This window comes from Piliocolobus tephrosceles, chromosome 13 (genome assembly GCF_002776525.5).
Source record: "Piliocolobus tephrosceles isolate RC106 chromosome 13, ASM277652v3, whole genome shotgun sequence".
NCBI lineage: Eukaryota > Metazoa > Chordata > Mammalia > Primates > Cercopithecidae > Piliocolobus > Piliocolobus tephrosceles.
Window position 1 is genome coordinate 2,840,588 of NC_045446.1, and position 17,690 is coordinate 2,858,277.

A 17,690-nucleotide genomic window follows, 5' to 3' on the forward strand; every position below is an offset into this window, starting at 1 on the left:
GCCCACTCACCGGCCTTGGTGTCTGAGTACCAGGGGTGCTGGCCACAGTGGAACCGAAACAAGGGGCAGCAGGTAAGGTGGTCCAGCCTGGGGGTCCCCTTCAGTGACTGGCAGCATTGGCCTCAGGGGCTGTGCCAATGCCCCCGGCAGCCTCTGAGGTGCCTGGAGCGCCTGTGAGAAGCGTCACTCCGTGTCCCCCGCTGGCTCATTGGGCGGTGATGGGACCCCGACCTCCCAGCATTTGCTCCACAGGGCGGGCCGGCTGCCCATGGCTCCCTGCGAACTCTGCAGCCTCCTCCCTCCCGGGCCCCTCCACCCAGCCCCACACAGCTCCACGCTGGCCTTGAGTCTTCCTGAGAAGCCCCCATCACGTTTCCAGAAGTCCCACAAGAAGAGAACACACATGTGTCTGTTTATTTCAAGGTGTGGGGCACAGACACATCCCCAGATGGGGGAGGAAGAGAGACAAGGACATGGGTACAAAAACTGGAAACAAACCATCCGCTACAGCTCAGACGGCACCGCCACGACGTAAAGGCTCTGTATGTGTATATATATATGTGTAGAGGCTCACACACACGCACACACACACGCAGAGCGGCACTGACACGGGGACTGAGGCCAGACGCGAAGGCTGACTGCGGCTTGCAGCCTGCCTAAAATATTGCAATTATGTTTATTAAAAAAGTGTAAAATGGGAAGACTGTGCATCGGTCTGAGTAAAGTGGCGAACTTGAGCCTCCCCGGCCCAGGTGCGGGGCCAGGCTAGGCCACAGCCCTGTGCCCCCCACACCCCTGCACACACCTGCACCCACAATCACCTCCGCCTGTGCGTGCCCCCACCAGAGGGAGTGTCCAGGTGTAGGGGAGGGGTGGGTGGTTCCAGGACCTGCCTCTGTGGGGCTCTCATCCAAACTGCACATGGTGGAATAAAACACCAAAATGCCCTCCCCAGAGTGGCCCTAACCTGTCCCTGGCATCCACCAGTAGCCCCACCAGGGTGTCCCCGGCAACGTGGACAGGGTCTCAGGAAGGCAGGCCTATGCGTCCACGTGTGTGGGGGGACTCCTGGGCCACTCGGGGCTCCCTGGCTGCTCCTCCAAACCTGCCCACTCACTGCTGCTAGGGTGTGACTGTCCAGGGCCCCGGCAGACCCTCCCACCCTAAATCCATCCATCCCCCGTGGCAAGCGGAGGCTGGACGGGGAGTGACACAGCAAGATGGCCAGGAGTGTGTTGCACAGCAGAAGCTGCATTTGGCTTTAGCATTAAGGCCGGCGCTGGGCAGAAGGCCCTGCAGAGAGGCCGGTGCCCCCCGAGAGGGGCCTAGCACACCTGGGCCCGCAGCGCCCTTGTGGCCCCGGGTCCCTCCTGCGCCTGGACTCCCCGTCACAGCGGCTGTCCTTGCCAGGCCTCTCTGCCTCCACGGAGCAGGCTTAAAGTGCTGGGTGCCTGGGAGGGAGGGCTTGGGGCTGGCCAGGAGCTCTGCCCCCAGGGCTCCTATTTGAGGATGTGGTTAATGAACAGCTGACACGCCAGGAACACGCAGAGCAGGAACCAGGATCGGGGGCTCTGCAGGAGGCCTGGGGTCGGTGCCTGTGCCGCCCGTGCCGTGGAGCTCAGCATGGCGGAAAGGTGCCTGCAAGGACAGGGGACAGGTCATGGGGACTGTGACAAAGCCAGCAAGTCCCCCTCCCACAGGCCAGGATGGTGCCCTGGGTGCTTGACCAGGTGCTGGACCCAGGGCCGAGGTGGAGACGGGATGGCCCTCCAGGGGCATCGGAGCAGGTGGGGGTGGAAAGCGTGTTAGTGGGAGGGCCCCAGGGCACCATGGCTACACTAGGATTCTGTGGGCACATCCAGGGTAGAGGAGGGTCAGGGATCGGGGAGCCAGCCTTTTACATCCTCCCTCCCACCTCTGTGGTTACGGCTGAGTCATGCCTCTGCCACCTTCATATGTTGGAGTCCTAACCCCTTCCGCCTCAGATGAGACTGTATTTGGAGATGGGGTCCTTAAAGAGGTATTTATTTAAATTGAGACCATTAGGGTGGGCCCTGGTCCCATAGGATCAGCATCCTTATACGACGAGATGAAGATACAGACACAGTGAGGTGGCGTCTGCCAGGCCGGAGAGAGGTCTCGGGATAAACCAGCCCTGTGGCACCGAGATCTCGGACTCCAGCCTCCAGGACCGTGAGGGAGCAGATGCTGCTGTCCGAGCCTCTTGCCGGCAGTATCTGCCGTGGAGGTCCTGGCCCCTGAGCTGGAGTACTTTCCCATGGAGATCTTGACCCCCGAGCTGGAATACTTTGCCGTGGAGGACCTGGCCTCTGACGTGGTATCTGGTTTGCTGCAGAAGCTTCTGGCTGAGCCCTGGCCACCTGCTTGAGAGCTGACCTGCTTCTGGGGAGCCAGGCCTCCCTGTTTCTTTGCCCACACAGCCTCACCAGGGAGCACCTTCTGGAAATGCTCACACAGGGACAATGGCAGCTCTCGAAGGCTCTTGAGCCTCACAGAGCCCAGGCCTGTGCCCTGGCTGCATTTCACCCTGGGACATCCAGCCCACTTTACAGAGGGGAGGCTGAGGTATGACAGCCAAGGTCCCACAGCCAGTGAGACCCTCGGCCTGGCTCAGAGCCAGGAGCTTTGGACCCGAGATGGACCCTGTGCTCTGCTCCCCATCGATGGCATCTGCTGACAGGAAGGGGCCATGTGGCCCTGGAGGCCTGCAACCGCCGGCTCTCGGCCACTCCCATTTGCTCCTTCCCCAGCCATTCCTGAGAAGCCACGGTGTGCAGGTGCGGGGCCACCGCAGTGAGCCCAGGCTGCCACCTCACTCCGCACACCTCAGGGTCTCTCCTGGGGCTACCCCAGGCCATGCTAGACTGGCACCTTCCTCTGGGCTCCAGGACATCTCCGGCTCAGTGTCTGCCAGGCATGGCCAACTTGGCTGGTTGGTCACACCGCACCGCCTGCCACTCCCACACCCTCTCCTGCCCCCGGCGGTTTTCCTCCTTTCGTCACCCTGCAGGTCTTCTGCTTTCCAGCTCCAGTGACAAGCCCGGCCCCGGCCTCCTGGCCTCCCTGCCTCCTGCCCTAGCTCTACCAGGTCTCCCACACTCTCTGACCCAGAGCCTGGATGGACACAATGAGTGTGGCCCACCTGTGCAGCTCCTGCTGGGCCTCTCGGATGGAGAGGATGGCCTCGTGCAGGGCCTGCAGCCGCCGCGCCTCCTTCCTGCACCGAGGGCATGGGCTCTCACCGCCTGGGATGGCCCCGAGGGAGACACAGGAGGGGAAGGGAGAAGCGAGGATGAGCTGGAGGTCCGGGGGCGCTGGCATGTGGGTCCTGGGGTCACATCCAGCTCGGGCCTCCGCCCTACCTCATGGGAAATCTGCAGGGCCAAGCTGCAGACACGGAGATGAGGGAGGGGTACTAAGGATGTTTCTGGAGGGAACCCCCTGGCTGGACCAGCCTCTAACAGGCCTGGGAGGCAGAAGTGGCCAAGGCAAGGCCCATCCATTACAGAGGCAGGGGCCAAGTAGGGGAGACACAGCTCCTGGTGACAGGAAAGGAGCAGAGGGTAGGGGCAGGATGCCACTAGACCTGCCTCTTATGCCGCCCCCGCCGCTGGGGAGCCCCTGGCCTGGGCCTGCTCCCTTTCTTCCCCGCCCCCACCATGCCCCACTTCAGCCCTTGGGCTGCCTCCCAGACTCTGAGAGGGCAGAGCCTGCTGGGGGGCCCCTCAGGGCAGCAGAGGAGCTTTTGCTGGGAGGCTGCCCTGCATCTGGGCAGGTGCTTCTCTGGCTTCCCCACTGACCAGGTCAGCATCTGAGGCACGAACCAGACAGAGGCCTTGGGGCTGGGCCCAAGGGGGCTCACCAGGGATAAAGTCACCATCCTGCTCCTCGTCCGAGAGCTCCGGGCAGGACTCAGGTGTGGATCCGCTGCTCTCCGTGGCCTGGCTGTGGCCAGAGGGCTGGTCGCTGGCCTTCCGAAGCCGCTGCTCTGGGCCAGACCTCTGCGGAGAAACAGAGCTGCTGCAGCTGAGAGCCACCCATGCCCCGTGCCCAGGCCCCAGGGACACGGTGACATGCTCATGCCAGGACAGTATTAGAGGTGGCAGCCGGCAGGGAGGGCAGCTGCTGGACTGTGGAGCTGGCTGGAGGGGTCTGTCTCAGCCCCGGCATGGCCTGGAGTAGCCATGGCCCCTTTGGGCCTGTTTCCTCATGGGTGAGACAGAGCTGCTGACCCCTCACAGTGAGCAAGGGCCTGCAAGGTGGTGCAGATGCACCTGCCCTGGGCCCACCATGGGGTGGCATCCGATAAATGCAGAGATGAAGGCATGGGGGGCCGAGGGTGGTTCCGACCCCTGAACCACGAGGACAGATGAAAGCCGAGGCCACTGTGGGAGCTGGTGGGTCCATAGGCACCCCGGATGGCTAGGGTTCCCCATGTCAAGGGGCATCTCCAGGGGGGAACCCCCAGACTCAGCTGGCTGCTCACAACCCCAGGAGTGCAGGCAGGGCTCATCCATTCAGCCCTTACTTGAGCTTACAAGGAACCCAGGACAGGAACCGATGCTCAGGGTGAGGAAAGAGCAGAACCTGGCTGTGGAACCACCATGGAACAACAGGCCTTTGGGGCCAGAGAGGTGCCAGGGACGCTCTGCATTGGGTGTGGTCAGCGATGGTGCAGTTGGGTCAGAGCCAGGACAGGTGGGGTCAGAGGTGGGGCAGGTGGGTTTGGCCACAAGGTACTCCACGGGATGGTTTTTGAGGCAAGGCGGAGCCCAGGCTGACTGCAGAGGCTGAGGGGTGGGAGGCTGCAGAGGGCATTGGGGGTGGACATCTGCTGGAGATCGGTGGGGAGGGGCTGGGGCCAAGGGAAGGCGGGAGCTAGCTGTCTGGCCTGAGCTCGGGGGGATGGAAACTGCTGCAGACAAAGGGGGTGCAGGGTGCATCTGTCTGCCTTCCTGAGGCTTCTTCCCTGGTCCCTTGGCAGGCAGAGCATGGGAAATGAGGCCGAGGAGATACCGTGGTCCCCAGCTTTCTGGGGAAGTTAGGGCCATCAGGCAAGCATGGCCTCTCATCTGAGTCTGGCCCAGACGGCATCAGCTGGGGAACATGCCCCATCCTGCCTGCTGCGGGTGAGCACCGGCCATACTCTGCATGCTCTGCACGCAGTAGGTGCACGGCTGGTGTGGCTCAGCACACCTGGAACGGAGGGCGTGGGGGTTTGGCGCCACCTGGTGGCCACCCAAGGCATGGCACCAATACACACCCAAGGCAGCTTCCTCGGGTTCCTCCCCAGAGAGCTCCCTGCTGTCCTGCTTCCCCTTTCCAGACCCAAGATCTGTGCAAGTGCTGGCTCCTCCTCCTCCTCTTACCTGGGCAGGGCCCTGGGCTGCCCTGACCTTCTGTTTCCTCATCAGTGGAATGGGCTAATGTGGCTGCTAACTTGGCAGAGGGAGACTTTGGGGGCAGTGGACTGAGAGACAGTAGACACAGGGTCCCACATGCCAAGTTGCCCCTAGAACTAAGCATCCTGCAAATTCTGGTTTCCTGAGTCCCATGCTGGGCAGAGAAGGAAAGGCGATAAAGGTGTGCGGGCCTAAGCTTGTGTCCCAGGTCCACTGGGAGACAAGGGCTAAGACTTAATGGAGCGAGGGGAAGGGAGGAGTGAGGTGAGTAGTGAAGGGCGGCGGTGGCCACACGTGCAGTTAAGAGCAGCCCTGGGTGGGGCCTCTGGGGTGCTGACCTCATGCCTGGGCCCTGGGCTGCCCAGGAAGGTGGTCTGGCGGGCCACGGCCTCCTGCTGCAGCGTCTGCAGGATCCCGTCTTGCTCAAACTGGGCGATGTCCTTCAAGGGGTCCCAGGGGCTGTGGCTGGAGCGTCCAGAGGGTGTCCGTCAGCACAGGCAGTGGCCCTCAGGTGAAGGGGCTGTCCTGGCCCAGCCTTCAGCCCCCCAACAGCGGCCAGAGACCCCCAGGAGAATGACCACTGCCCATACCCCCGGGCAGGGCCTGCAGTAAGGACTGGCGGTGGGGGGTGTCACTATCTGACTCTCCTCCACTGGCTCCTCCAGGGGACAGGCTGAAGGTGAGAGGGAAGCTGGGAGCCCCTGGGCCCTTCTCAGCCCATCTGCTAGGCCCAGCCCCACCCTGTGGCCCCCAGGGCTTTGCCAGCACTCACTCCTCATATCGGTAGTGCCACTCCTGGGTGATGGGGTCCAGGTGGAACAGCTGCGGCTTCCAGGGCGTGAGGCTCTCCTGCCGCTCTCGGGCCTGCCGCCGCTGTGCCTCCTCCAGTGCAAACTTCTCCTGTGTGGCCCTGTGCTGGTCGCCCTTGCCGATGGCCCTGGTGACGTGCTGCCAGAGCCTGCGGGCCAGGGACCCGCCCTGAGTCAGTGGCCTGGGCAGCCTGACTCCTAGGCAGCTGGAAATCAGGGCCCCTTGGCACCAGAAGGCAGGCACAGAGCAACCTCTGCCTGATTGCCTCCAGTGACAGGGAGCTCACTACTTTGAAGGGAGCTTTTCTTTTGTCCGTGTGATGGGCTTTTCTAAAACTAAGCTCCCACCTCCTGCCCTGCAGGGACCTCCCTGTGCAGCTGTTGGTCACCCACCGGCAGTGAGGCAGTGAGAGGTCAGGGGGAGCCAGCTCCACTCCAGGCCACACGCCCTCCCTCCATCTGTCCTTTCCAGGACACGTCATCTGCCACCAGGGATGCACCAGGCCTGCCCTCCCTGACAGGGACATCCTGGGGCCATGCTCACAGCACTGTAGCCCTGCTGACCTGCCTGCCCGGCCATCCAGGCTGTGGTCAGCAGGGTCCCTGGGCACCGAAGGGACTCACCTCTCAGACTCCAGCTCCGTCTGCTCCTCCAGCGGCACCGTGTGCTGCCTCAGCCTCTGTCTGCGGACCTCCTCGCTCGGGCTCCAGAAAAGCGCAGTGCCTCCACTCCCTTCCTCCTTGATAAACACGTCCCTGTCCTGCCCCAGATGGCCAGCGGGGTCAGAGGCTGGCCTGGCAATGACCGCCCGGCCGTGCCTGCCCTGAGGGACGGCCCCTTACCCAGTGGCCACTGAGGCTCGCCAGGACTTCCTCTCCCGACGTGATCTTTCCCGAGATCTGGTTGATGCTGGTGCCACCCCCGAAGAAGGGCTGCAGGGCCACACCCAGAACAGAGCCCAGTGAGCGGGGGCTGGGGCCTCCAGAGTCACATCCTCATGGGGGCACGGAACAGTTATTCTCTTGGGGTACCTGGGAGCCCAGGAGGACGGACCCAACACTAGCCAACAAGGCCTTGGGGACCCTCACGCCTCTGCTCAAGGATGCACGGTCCCTGCCACAGAGACAGGGCCTGGGCTGGCTCCGCTGTGTGGCTGCAGGCAGCAGCCTCCCCTCTCCGGGCCCTGTCTGTGTTCTGGGATGTCAAGAGCTGCTCCCCTCAAGTGCACTGCCTTGGGGAACCTTCCTTGGGGCCTGGAGAGGGTGTGAGGGGGATCTCCAAGGCCTCATTCTTTCCCTGGCCTCGTCTCCCCCAGGCTGCAGCCAGCGCTACCTTCAGTTTGAATTCCAGCTCGGCCTGGAGGTTGTTCTTCGCACACTCGATGGTGACCTTCCCACCCAGCTCCATGGTCATCGTGCCATACAGGATTCCTGAAATGCAGCCAGTGTCAGGGGCCAGGCAGCCCCAGCCCTGCTGAGCCCCAGGCCCTGCTGAGTCCCAACCCCGCAGCACCAACCCCTGGGAGGCCTGTGTCAGTCCCTGGGAGGGTGAGCAGGACAGGAGGCGCCGGGAGCAGAGCCCACAGGGAGAGGCTGGTGAGGATGTGGAGCCTGGGAGGCACGCCTGGTCCCTCAGGGGCCGTCTCCCCGACTAAGGGGGCTCTGTCCTCGCCAGGGCCTTTGCTCATGCCATGTGTCGCCTCCTGTTCCAGGCTTCCGGGAGGCCACCAGCACCATGAGGCAGGCATCGTGCTTCACTTCCCTCCACAGTTCCCACTCCGACGTCAGGCTCCTGAGGGCAGGCATCTTCTCACTGACTGCTGCGTCCCAGAATGGCACCCGGAACACAGTGGGCACCAGCACCCACGATGGCAACCCGTATGTTTAAAAAAATTAATACTTTTTTTTTTTTTTTTAATTAATGAAGGAAAGAACAACTCTTCCATTTCTGGCATATGGAGGAGTTCATCTAATTAAAGAAGCACCACCACCACCGCCATCAAAACCCAAACATTTGCACTCTAAAAACCACTTAGAAATGTGTGGCAAAATATGTCTCTTAAAAATGAAGAAAAGAAACAACAAGCTACTTGTTGCAACAAAGGCTTGAAATACCCCCAAATCCCTCCAGAGGGGGCTGTGTGCGTGCACCCTGGTCCGTGCGCATGACGGGAAGCTATGCGGCCTAGAAAGACAAAGGGGTGTCTCTGTGCCAGCTCTGGGGGGTCTCCAGGCTCCAAGGAGAGGAAGAAGGCCCAGGAGGCAGAGGCTGCCGTGAGCTGAGATCACACCACTGCATTCCAGCCTGGGCAACAGAGTGAGACTGTCTCAAAAAAAAAAAAGGAAAAAAAAAGAAAAACAAAACAGATCTGACCTCCAGATTGTGACCACTAAATATTATTTCCTAGTGAAAGGAAACTGGAGCTTCCTGGAGAAATGGTCGATTTGAGGTCTAGTGTAGGAAATGTCCTAGGTGCACACGTGGTCAGGGCAGAAGGAAGGACGCCAGCCGAGCTACTGGGGTGTGCAGGGGGCCCCAGAGCCAACTATGGCCCCCACTGGCCAAAGATGGAGCAATTTCAGTATCTATAAAGTTAACAACTGAAAGGTTCTGAAATCACCAAATACGTTCCTATCAAATAATACATGGCAATAATGACCTTCGCCAATCACCTTTGGAAGACAGCAGGGGAAAAAACTCATTATTTTGAAAAGATAAAAAACCTGGGATTTGCTGGGCGCGGTGGCTCAAGCCTGTAATCCCAGCACTTTGGGAGGCCGAGACGGGCAGATCACGAGGTCAGGAGATCGAGACCATCCTGGCTAACACGGTGAAACCCCGTCTCTACTAAAAAATACAAAAAACTAGCCGGGTGAGGTGGTGGGTGCCTGTAGTCCCAGCTACTTGGGAGGCTGAGGCAGGAGAATGGCGGGAACCCGGGAGGCGGAGCTTGCAGTGAGTCGAGATCTGGCCACTGCACTCCAGCCGGGGCGACAGAGCGAGACTCCGTCTCAAAAAAAAAAAAAAAAAAATCCTGGGATTTATCCTAAAACAAACCAATCCTGTTGGGTAACAGCGTAGTAGACAAGGGAAGTTTCTCTTTCAAGAAGCCTTCCGGTGATTTAGTGAAAGAGGATGGAACGTCACCATCTGGCAATGCCTGATACACAAACGGATCCAGACGTTGAGAATCAATGTTCGCTAATGTCACAAAGAACAACAGGCCCTGTGCACCCTGCTGTGGAAAGACACGAAACCCCCGATTAAGCGTCGTGTTGAAAAAATTGTGCTGAACGTGATCAGGCGACTAGAGATCAAATCAATTGGTGGTTTATAGGAAATCCCCAGAGCAGAGGAACGCAGCCAGGAAAATCCATGTGGAGGGACTAGGAGGAAATGACTCATATACTGCAAGGGAAAAACAGGAGGGAGGGACATCAAGGAGATGTAAACACAGGGCAGTCATGCACAGAGCATGGCCTGACGCAGAGACGTAGCCCAACGGCCAGCTGTCGTGTGTGTGGGGGATCAAGCCACAGGCACATGGCAGCTGGGGATCTGAACCTAGACTGCAGACTTGATGGTAACAAAGAGTTTGTTTGTTTGTTTGTTTTTGGTCGGATGATAGTACTGTGGCTATGGTTAAGAAGGGAAATCGGCCGGGCGCAGTGGCTCACGCCTGTAATCCCAGCACTTTGGGAGGCCGAGACGGGCGGATCACGAGGTCAGGAGATCGAGACCATCCTGACTAACACGGTGAAACCCCGTCTCTGCTAAAAAAATACAAAAAACTAGCCGGGCGAGGTGGCGGACGCCTGTAGTCCCAGCTACTCCGGAGGCTGAGGCAGGAGAATGGCGTGAACCCGGGAGGCAGAGCTTGCAGTGAGCTGAGATCCGGCCACTGCACTCCAGCCCGGGCGACAGAGCGAGACTCCGTCTGAAAAAAAAAAAAAAAAAGAAGGGAAATCCTGAATCCTGGCCTGGCATGGGGGCTCAAGCCCATACTCCCAGCACTTTGGGAGGCTAAGGCAGGCTGATCACTTGAGGTCAGGAGTTTGTGACAAGCCTGGCCAACATAGTGAAACCCTATCTCTACTAAAATACAAAAATTAGCTGGGTGTGGTGGCACATGCCTGTAATCCCAGCTACACGAGAGGCTGCAGTAGGAGAATCGCTTGAACCTGGGAGGTGGAGGTTGCAGTGAGCTGAGATCACACCACTGCACTCCATCCTGGGTGACATAGCAAGACTCTGTCAAAAAAAAAAAAAAAAAAAAAAAAGGAAATCCTTATCTTTAGTGATATAAAATAAAATACACAAATGACATGATAGGACATCTGGGATTTACTTCCAATTAATTCGGGGGAGAGCATGAAGGTGGGTGGCTTACTGTGCTGAGGGTAGGTGGGGTGTACTGTGCTTCTATATATGTTTGAACTTTGCCATAATAAAAAGTTGAAAAAAAATCTATGAAGCATGGAGGAGTCAATGAGCAAGCAAGAAAATATGGGAACTCCCGTACAAGAGAAAATAAAGAGGGAGAAGACGGGAGGGGGAGAGGAGGAGAAGAGGAAAGACGGGGAAGAGAAGGAGGGACATTTGTTGATCTGAGATCTTGGTTTCTGAGGTTCCCGTGGGAAGCGGTAGACAGGTCCTTGGGTCAGAGTAACCAGGAGAGATTTTTTCCGAGACATTTCCACAAAGCAGCCTGAGACTCTCACATGGCTACACACTCAGCAAAAGCAACAGCCGCAGAAAGCCCGTTCATCACAGAGGGAGTCAAGGAAACATTCGTTTTGGGCCTGTACTCTAGGGGTTAGAAAGAAACCCCAGAACTCTCCATGAATGTGTAGGGTGAGTTTGGGATTCCAATCTCTACTTCCTCCGTGCCCCATAAACAACCTACTAAGAAAACATGAGAGCCGGCTGGGCGCGGTGGCTCACGCCTGTAATCCCAGCACTTTGGGAGGCCGAGACGGGCGGATCACGAGGTCAGGAGATCGAGACCATCCTGACTAACGTGGTGAAACCCCGTCTCTACTAAAAAATACAAAAAACTAGCCGGGCGAGGTGGTGGGCGCCTGTAGTCCCAGCTACTCGGGAGGCTGAGGCAGGAGAATGGCGTGAACTCCGGGAGGCGGAGCTTGCAGTGAGCCGAGATCCGACCACCGCACTCCACACAGTGAGACTGCCTCAAAAAAGAAAATGTGAGAGCCAACAAAACAAGTTCAGCCAACAAAACGAAAACAAACAAAGAAAAAACGAGCAAATTAGAATCCGAGGTTTTACTAAATACAGCCATTCTTCGAATAATTATTGAGCACCTTCGAGGGTATCACTATGGACAGTGAGGACCCAGCAGCAAACAAATTAGAATATCAGAATGACCAGCTAGAGATGACAAAACACTGTGTTTATTACAGTGCTCAAAGATTTATCAGAAAGGATTGCAAACATGACCGAGGAACAACGTACGAGTATAAAAGAACAGGCAAGGCCGGGCGCGGTGGCTCACACCTGTAATTCCAGCACTTTGGGAGGTCGAGGCGGGCGGATCACCTGAGGTCAGGAGTTTGAGACCAACCTGGCCAACATGGAGAAACCCCGTCTCTACTAAAAATACAAAAAATTAGCCAGGTGTGGTGGTGCATGCCTGTAGTCCCAGCTACTCAGGAGGCTGAGGCAGGAGAATTGCTTGAACTCAGGAGGCGGAGGTGGCAGTGAGCTCAGATGGCACCATTGCACTCCAGCTTGGGCAACAAGAGTGAAACTCCAACTTCGTCTCAAAACAAAACAAAACAAAACAAAACCCCCAAAACAAACAAACAAACAAAAAAACCCGGCAGGTTTGATATGAAACTAAGTAGAACTTCTTGGGAAACAATATATCAAAATGGACAACTCAGTGGATGAGTGATACACAGGTTAATGAGAGTTAAAGATACATCTAAATAAATAATCTAGAATGCAAAGAGGTAAGAGATACGATGGAAACATTAAGAGAGACTAAGCAAAGGAGGAGATGGTTTAAATTCTGTCTCATTGGAGTTCTAGGAAAAATGGGGAAATCAGGAGTGAGGCACTTAAAAAAAATAGCTAAAAATTTCCGGACTTCATCAAAGCCACGAAACCTCAGTTTCAAAGAGTTCAAACAAACAAAAACCCTCAATCAGCAAAAATTAAAAAGAAATCCAGAGCTATCAAGCCATAAAAAGACATGAAGGATTTTTTTTGTTTTTTTGAAATGGAGTTTCTCTCTTGTTGCCCAGGCCGGAGTGCAATGACATGATCTCAGTTCACCGCATCCTTCACCTCCTGGGTTCCAGCGATTCTCCTGCCTCAGCCTCCCGAGTAGCTGGGATTACAGGCGTGCGCCACCACGCCTGGCTAGTTTTGTATATTTAGTAGAGATGGGGTTTCTCCATGTTGGTCAGGCTGGTCTTAAACTCCCGACCTTAGGTGATCCACCCGCCTTGACCTCCCAAAGTGCTGGGATTACAGGTGTGAGCCACTGCGCCAGGCAAGGATTTTTTTTTTTTTTTTTTGAGATGGGGTCTTACTCTGCTGCCCAGGCTGGAGTGCAGTGGTACCATGATGGCTCCTCAAAGCCTCTGCCTCCTGGGCTCAGGTTATCCTCCCACTTCAACCTCCCAAGGCTGGGACCACAGGTGCACCACCATGCCTGGTTAATCTTTTGGTACTTTTTGTAGAGATAGGGATTCGCCATGTTGCCCAGGCTGGTCTTGAACTCTTGGGCTCAAGTGATCCCCCCACCTCTACCTCCCAAAGCACAGGGATTTATAGTCATGAGCCACCACGCCTAGTGGAGAAATCTTTAAGTGCATATTGCTGAGTGAAAGAAGCCAATCTGAAAAGGCTCCACACCATATGATTCCAACTACACGACATTCTGGAAAAGACAAAACTATTATTTTGCCAGGGCCTGGGGGGACTGAGGAATATGTGGATCCATCTATTCATGCCTAATCATAAGAGATTTTTAGGGTGGTGCAACTATTCTGTGAGATATGGTAATGGCAGATACATGTCCTTCTGTATTTATCAAAACCCACAGAATGAGCAACACAAGGAGTGAAAGGGAAGGAGAACTGTGTACTCAGTAACAATGTATCAGTATTGGCTCATCAATGGTACTAAATGTAGCACCTCAGTATGAGATGTTAATAATAGGGCAAACTGTGTGTAGGGGATACACAGGAACTCTCTGTACTTCCTGCTCAATTTTTCTATAAACACAACTCTACTGTAAAAAGGAAAGTCTATTAATGAAAAAACAAAAAAGAAATCCGAACTTTGAAACACTATAGCAAGACTACAGGGCACCAAGGCAAGGAGAGTATCTTCAAAGCAGCTACAGGGAAAAGCAGATTATGTAACAAATAAGCTGATAGCCAATCATCCCCCACAGCAGTGGAAGCCACAAGGCAAAAAAGCACAACGCACGTATTCAAAGGGTAGTGAAACAGCCTCCACCTGGAATTACCCACCTTCAAAAGTCATAGGCAAGGCTGGGCACAGTGGCTCATGCCTGTAATCCCAGCACTTTGGGAGGCCGAGGCAGGCGGATCACCTGAGGTCGGGAGTTCGAGACCAGCCCGACCAACATGGTGAAACCCTACTAAAATACAAAATTAGCTGGGCGTAGTGGCGCATGCCTGTCATCCCAGCTACTTGGAGCCGAGATTGCGCCATTGCGCTCCAGCCTGGGCAACAAGAGTGAAACTCCTTCTCAAAAAACAAGAAAAAAAAAGTCACGGGTGAGTGAAGGTGAAGTAAAGATTTCTTCAAGCAACAACCAAAGGATTTTGGCACCTAGCCGCTTTCATTGAGGGAGGAGCCTCGCTCTGCCCTCGGGGTGGGTGGCTGAGCCTCTCACCTTTGCAGTGGGCGTAGGGCATGGTGAGGGTGTAATCCTCGGCTCGGTTCAGGAAGGTGAGCGTGGCTTTGCCGTCCAGCAGTGCCGACAGCGAGTTCCCTGCAGAGACAAGAGGCAGCAGGACCAGTGAGTGGGGACAGCCCCTTCACACCCGAGGCCACCCGTTAATCACAGGGTCTGAGCCCCTTCCAACAGGTGAACACGCTCCTGGCACCTCCAGTGGTGTGACTGTGCGTGAGTCACTTAACCTCTCTGGGCCTCAGATTCTGTAAAATCCCTGTCCAGTGTGCACAGGACATCTGTGCTGAGAAGTTATTTCACCTTGGACGCGTTAGTGGTTTATTGCAGTCACAAAACTGAAGATTCGCAGGGTGGAGTCTGCAAACTTTTTCAAACCCGCCTGAGCCCTGCTCAGATTTTAAACGTCCATGTGGAGGGAGCACGCCCCGCTCGGGGCCAAGAGTCACAGGCACTGCTGGTGAGGAGAGGACAGAGGTGGAAAAGGGGGGCTGAACCTGAGGGTCGCACCGGGGACCCTGTCCCAGACTTCCACACACCCAGCAGAGAGCCGGGCACGCAGAGGCAACAGGCGCACACCTGCCCATGGATGAAACTGATGAAAAAGGTACAACGGATGGGATGAAATGCAAATGGACACTTTCTGAGCACCCGAGGCTGCCAGGCCTCAGAGCAGCGCAGTCCAATGGGTTTGTCTGTGAAGACCAGAGCTTCCCTCCTGCCTGTCCCACTCCAGGGCCAACGCTGAGCCTGTGTGATGTGGCAACAGAGGGACTGTGGTTTCAGTTTCATTTCTTTTTTTTTTTTTTTTTTTTTGGAGAAAGGGTCCCACCCTGTCACCCAGGCTAGAGTGCAGTAGCATCATCTTGGCTCACTGCAACCCTCACCTCCCGGGTTCAAGCGATTCCCCTGCCTCAGCCTCCCAAGTAGCTGGGATTATAGGCGCGTGCCACCATGCTCGGCTAATTTTCGTATATTTAGTAGAGACGGGATTTCACCATGTTGGCCAGGCTGTTCTCAAACTCCTGACCTCTGGTGATCCACCCACCTCGGCCTCCCAAAGTGCTGGGATTACAGGCGTGAGCCACCGTGCCCGACCGTAAGTTTCATTTCATTTTAGCCAATTCAAATAGTCATGCAGTGCTGTGGGGCTGCTCAGCCCCAGTCCACACCTTTCCATGTAGGTGCCCTCTCTCAGTCCTCACAACGTCCCTGCAAAAGGTGCCCACTCTCAGCTCAGGGGAGCTACGGGCCAGCTCTGCCTGATGCCTGGGTCTGAGCACTTGACCACCACATGGTCTCTGACTACGAGGGGTTGGGAGGGTCAGGCACATGGCCCCCACCTGAGATCTTGGTCCACTGGCTCCTGGAGTCCCCCCGACCATCGCATTTCCCTGAGGCCCCAGGGGGCGCCCTGGGTGACCCCCTCACCGTAGAACCTGGACTTGGCTGTGATGCTGCCACTGATGCAGAAGCCATCCTTCCGGTTGCTGACGTGGAAGGCAGACACGGGAGGGTGGTGGGACACCTGTAGGCAGGGAGGGCTCTCCGTAAACGGCCTCGGAAACAGGTAATCCCAGCTTCCCCCCAAAAACCCCTCCCTGTCGCTGACGTCACATCCCCTCCCCTGGTCCCGGGATTCGGGTAGGGGCCTTCCTGGCTCTCGCTCACGACACCCAGAGCAGGTAGGCCTCAGCTGTGGGGCTTGGGAGCCCTGAGTTGCCCTAGAAGGCCTCCTTGGGAGATGGGACACACGGTCCTCCCTCCAGGGGGACACTGTCTGCTGTCACAGCCATGGTGGGGTCTGCACTTTCCGCAAGAATCCCTATTGGCAGCGGCTGGGTCCACAGCCCTTCCGCTGAGTAGGACGTGGGGCCCCCAGGAAGCGGGTCCTCGGGGTTACGCTTGCCCTTGCCTGCTGCCAGGGCCCCGCCCCCCCCAGAGCCCCGTGCCCAGGCCGGGTGCAGCGGAGGTGCTCTCACCTGCTCTGCTATGTAGAACGTACGGCTGTCAGTCTGGGGGTGGAACCAGCAGCAGCGGAAGGTCTCCCCCAGGATGGGGTTGTACGGCTTCTTGATTCCCTGCGGACAACAGAGAACCAGGTGGGTAAGAGGCCCGCTGTGCAGAGCAGGTGAGGGATGTGCACTGAGGGGGAGCGTGGGTGGGCTCCCCGCTGCCTGCTGGCCTGGTTTGCTGCTAACATCTGGGAACACCTCACCGCTGCTTTGGTGGGACGAAGCTTTGCCTGTGGTTTACATTCTTGGGGGACAGCCTCAGGGGAACCCTGTCTACTTCTTAGCTCGGAGAGGGGACACAAGACCCTGACCTTGTCACACCCTCCCTGGACCTTGGGTGTAACCTGCACACAGCCTGCTGAAAGCCACGAAGGCACCAGGTAGTCAGGAGTCCTGCCTCCACCCCAAACCTGCTGTGCAACTCGGTCCATCCTTTCTCCTCTCTGAGCCTCAGTTTCCCCATCTGCACAACGAAGAAGTGGAAATAGGGTCGTGGTTTTCAAACCTGCTTCCCATGGAACCCCAGGCTCCGTGGTGGGTCAGGGGAGCTGCAGGCCTTCTCCCTCACTACAACCAGAGCAGCCCTGCTGTCACTGGAGTCCTGGGTTTGGGGTTCTACAGGGGGGTTCCATGGCTAAAAACTTGTGAAAACCACAGATCCCAAAAGTACCTTGAGGTTTAGGGTTGAAAGCCCCTTTCTTTTGGCACCATCTCTAGCATGGCCTGAGGCCTGAGGCTGTTTTCTTGCGGGGTGGGGAAGGGGTCCAGCTTGGGGCCTTGAGGGATGAGACTACCCTTGGGGGCCTGGCCTGAGCCATCCAGGGCCCCCACCCTGTCCCCCATCATCAAGGACCAGGGCCCTCTGTGGGGGTGACCAGGATCCTTCAAGGCCATGTGGGGTAGGGGATGGCCTGGGGACTCGGGAAAGTGCCAAGGGACGAGGGCTGAGCAGACAGACCCCTGGGCCGCAGCCCCGCCCTCCCCGGCTGGCAGGGGCTCACCTTGGGCTTCTTGTAGAAGCCAGACAGGTACCACTGCAGCACCAGCTTCATGCGGCTGTAGGCATCCTCCTCCACCGCAGCCCTGCCATGGGCGGGAGAACGCTGACCCCAGCTCCGGGGCCGTGGCCACCTCCCTTCCTTGACCCTCCCTCCTACCATCCCAACCTCCATCTGCTCAGCTGGAAACAGGCCGCTTGGCCCAGGCGCTCTGGTCACCTCCAAGCAGGAGAATTTTCTCCGGGGAAGTGGGTTCTTCTAATCAGAAAGTGCCAGGGCTGCTCCCACACTGGGGCAGAGAGGACACTGCTGACCTGGGCTGCCAGGGTGCCCCTGTCTCCAGGAAGCCTCCCTGCCCATGCTCTTGTTTCCAGCCTGCTCCCTCTGCCTGGCTCCCAAGCCTGCAGCCCCCTTCCTGCCTCTGTTGCCCCCTTCCAGTCTCTGCAGCCCCCTTCCAGCCTGTGTATTCCCTTCCAGTCTCTGCAGCCCCCTTCCAGCCTGTGTATTCCCTTCCAGTCTCTGCAGCCCC

General features: G+C 57.2%; 1 protein-coding gene across 5 annotated transcripts in view; it reads right to left on the reverse strand.

The window, feature by feature from the left end:
* Nucleotides 1–391: 391 nt before the first annotated feature.
* The window catches only part of OSBPL5 (oxysterol binding protein like 5), an 83,287-nt gene continuing 65,988 nt past the window's right edge, over nt 392–17,690 (reverse strand). The window contains exons 11-22 of one of the 5 annotated variants that reach the window (XM_026448730.1): nt 17,165–17,246; nt 16,131–16,229; nt 15,580–15,676; nt 14,131–14,229; nt 7,566–7,663; nt 7,076–7,165; nt 6,857–6,993; nt 6,196–6,381; nt 5,762–5,888; nt 3,884–4,022; nt 3,164–3,266; nt 392–1,638 (exon numbers count right to left, since the gene is read on the reverse strand). In XM_026448730.1, the coding sequence (XP_026304515.1) occupies nt 1,500–1,638; nt 3,164–3,266; nt 3,884–4,022; nt 5,762–5,888; nt 6,196–6,381; nt 6,857–6,993; nt 7,076–7,165; nt 7,566–7,663; nt 14,131–14,229; nt 15,580–15,676; nt 16,131–16,229; nt 17,165–17,246 (1,396 nt within the window). In that variant the 3' untranslated portion in view covers nt 392–1,499. The remainder of the gene's footprint in view (nt 1,639–3,163; nt 3,267–3,883; nt 4,023–5,761; nt 5,889–6,195; nt 6,382–6,856; nt 6,994–7,075; nt 7,166–7,565; nt 7,664–14,130; nt 14,230–15,579; nt 15,677–16,130; nt 16,230–17,164; nt 17,247–17,690) is intronic. The other 4 variants (XM_026448729.1, XM_026448732.1, XM_026448731.1 and 1 more) reach the window with 4 other exon arrangements.